A 1,680-nucleotide genomic window follows, 5' to 3' on the forward strand; every position below is an offset into this window, starting at 1 on the left:
TATTGCCAGGGGGAGGAGGAGGAGGAGGAGGAGTGGAGGGAGGAGGAGGAGGAGAGGGAGGAAGAGTTAATCAGCATCGACTTGAGAGGATGAAAGGCTGCCTGCCTTTGATGATGTTGACGGTTCCCATGTAATTCCCTTCCATCGCTTTACGGAAGACGGAAACGTCCTAAACACAATTTCAGCTCCCCTCCCCTTCACTCCTCCACTTCCCTCTCCCTCCTCCACTTCTTCCTCGTCTTCCCCCCACCCCCTCCCTCCGCCTCTTCTTCTGCTATCCCCCTCCTTCCTTCCTCCCCTCCTCCTGGTTCTTTTCACCTGCTCAAGAAAATATCCCGGCTGAGAGGACCCAGCATTGGCGATCACGACATCGATCGGTCCTGCCTGCAGCTCGTTTCATTCCTCCACTACATCATCCGCAACTCTCCCCATGGCCCTCCTTCATTTCTCTCCCCTGACCTCTTCCTCCCCTTCTCCTTTTCCTCTTCTCCTCCCTCTCTTCCCTGTCGCCTCACCTTCTTCTCGGAGCTCTCTACCGCAGCCTTCACTGCTTGGAAGTCGGAGACGTCAGCGACAGCATACTCGATCTTCTGCTCTGCTCCTGTCGCTCCTTTCCTGAGCTCCTCGCATGCTGCCTGCAAATTGATGAGGCACATTCAAGCATGGACAAGGAGAGAAGGAGCAGAGGGATGGGGATGGAAACGTGAGGTGGTCGATGATGAAGAGGAAGGGGTGAACAGAGCAGGAGGAGTCCGGCATGCTTGCCTTCAACTTGGATTCCGTACGAGCTAGGATGGTGACATGGCTTCCATTGCGAACAAACTCACGCGCTATGCTCTTACCGATCCTGATAGCAGACCTCAGCAACAGGAGGGAGGAGCATGCAGTAGCGGGAGCACCCGGAAGAACCTCCTGTGATCAAGACGTGCTTCCCAGAGTAGTCCACCCGCCCTCGCAACAACCTGCCCTCGTGTCGGGAGATACTTCAACAAAGCTTGACATCTGGTACCTTTTGACCACAGGCAGAGCAATGCAGAGCGCAAGCAACGAGAAAGCGGCTTGCAGGTACATGGCGGGGAAGCAACGAAGAAGGGCTGCACCGAGCGTCACAGTTTCCTCACAACTACAAACGCCTCAAAAGCACTTGATCGGACTGTTTCCACATGGTGACAATACTGGCTCTGGTAAGAATTTACTGTGATGCTTTTCATATCATGTTTCTCGCCCGTGAATTTGTTTAGCATCTCCTCGCTCCCTCTCCCTCTCCCTCTCCCTCTCCCTCCCAGCCAAATTCTCAATCAACTTCTGCTCTCGCCCTATCTGCAGTATAGTCTCTGACTTCCCCTCTCCTTCTTTTGCTCCTCTTGCAACCTTCAGGCCTCGTCCTCGTCTGCCTGCCTGCCTGCCTGCCTGCCTGCCTGCATGTGGCTGTGGCTGTGTCTCTGTCTCTGTCTCTGTCTCTGTCTCTGTCTCTGTCTCTGTCTCTGTCTCTGTCTCTCTCTCTCTCTCTCTGTCTCTGTCTCTGTCTCTGTCTCTGTCTCTGTCTCTGTCTCTCTCTCCTCCTGCATCCATCCCTGCCTATGTCTCTGTCTCTGTCTCTGTCTCTATCTCTGTCTCTGTTTTTGTCTCTGTCTCTATATCTCTCTCTCTCTCTCTCTAACTCTCTTTATTTTCTCAGCT

At 53.7% G+C, this 1,680-nt stretch overlaps 1 protein-coding gene across 1 annotated transcript; it reads right to left on the bottom strand.

The window, feature by feature from the left end:
• Positions 1–70: 70 nt before the first annotated feature.
• Positions 71–1,071, bottom strand: GUITHDRAFT_143443 (hypothetical protein; the record flags this gene model as incomplete). The annotated part of the gene is made up of 5 exons (XM_005826365.1): positions 71–169; positions 319–384; positions 516–635; positions 860–962; positions 1,010–1,071. 5 exons carry the CDS (start codon positions 1,069–1,071, stop codon positions 71–73), a joined length of 450 nt encoding a protein of 149 aa, XP_005826422.1.
• Positions 1,072–1,680: the final 609 nt, after the last annotated feature.

Source organism: Guillardia theta, assembly GCF_000315625.1.
Source record: "Guillardia theta CCMP2712 unplaced genomic scaffold GUITHscaffold_75, whole genome shotgun sequence".
Lineage (NCBI taxonomy): Eukaryota > Cryptophyceae > Pyrenomonadales > Geminigeraceae > Guillardia > Guillardia theta.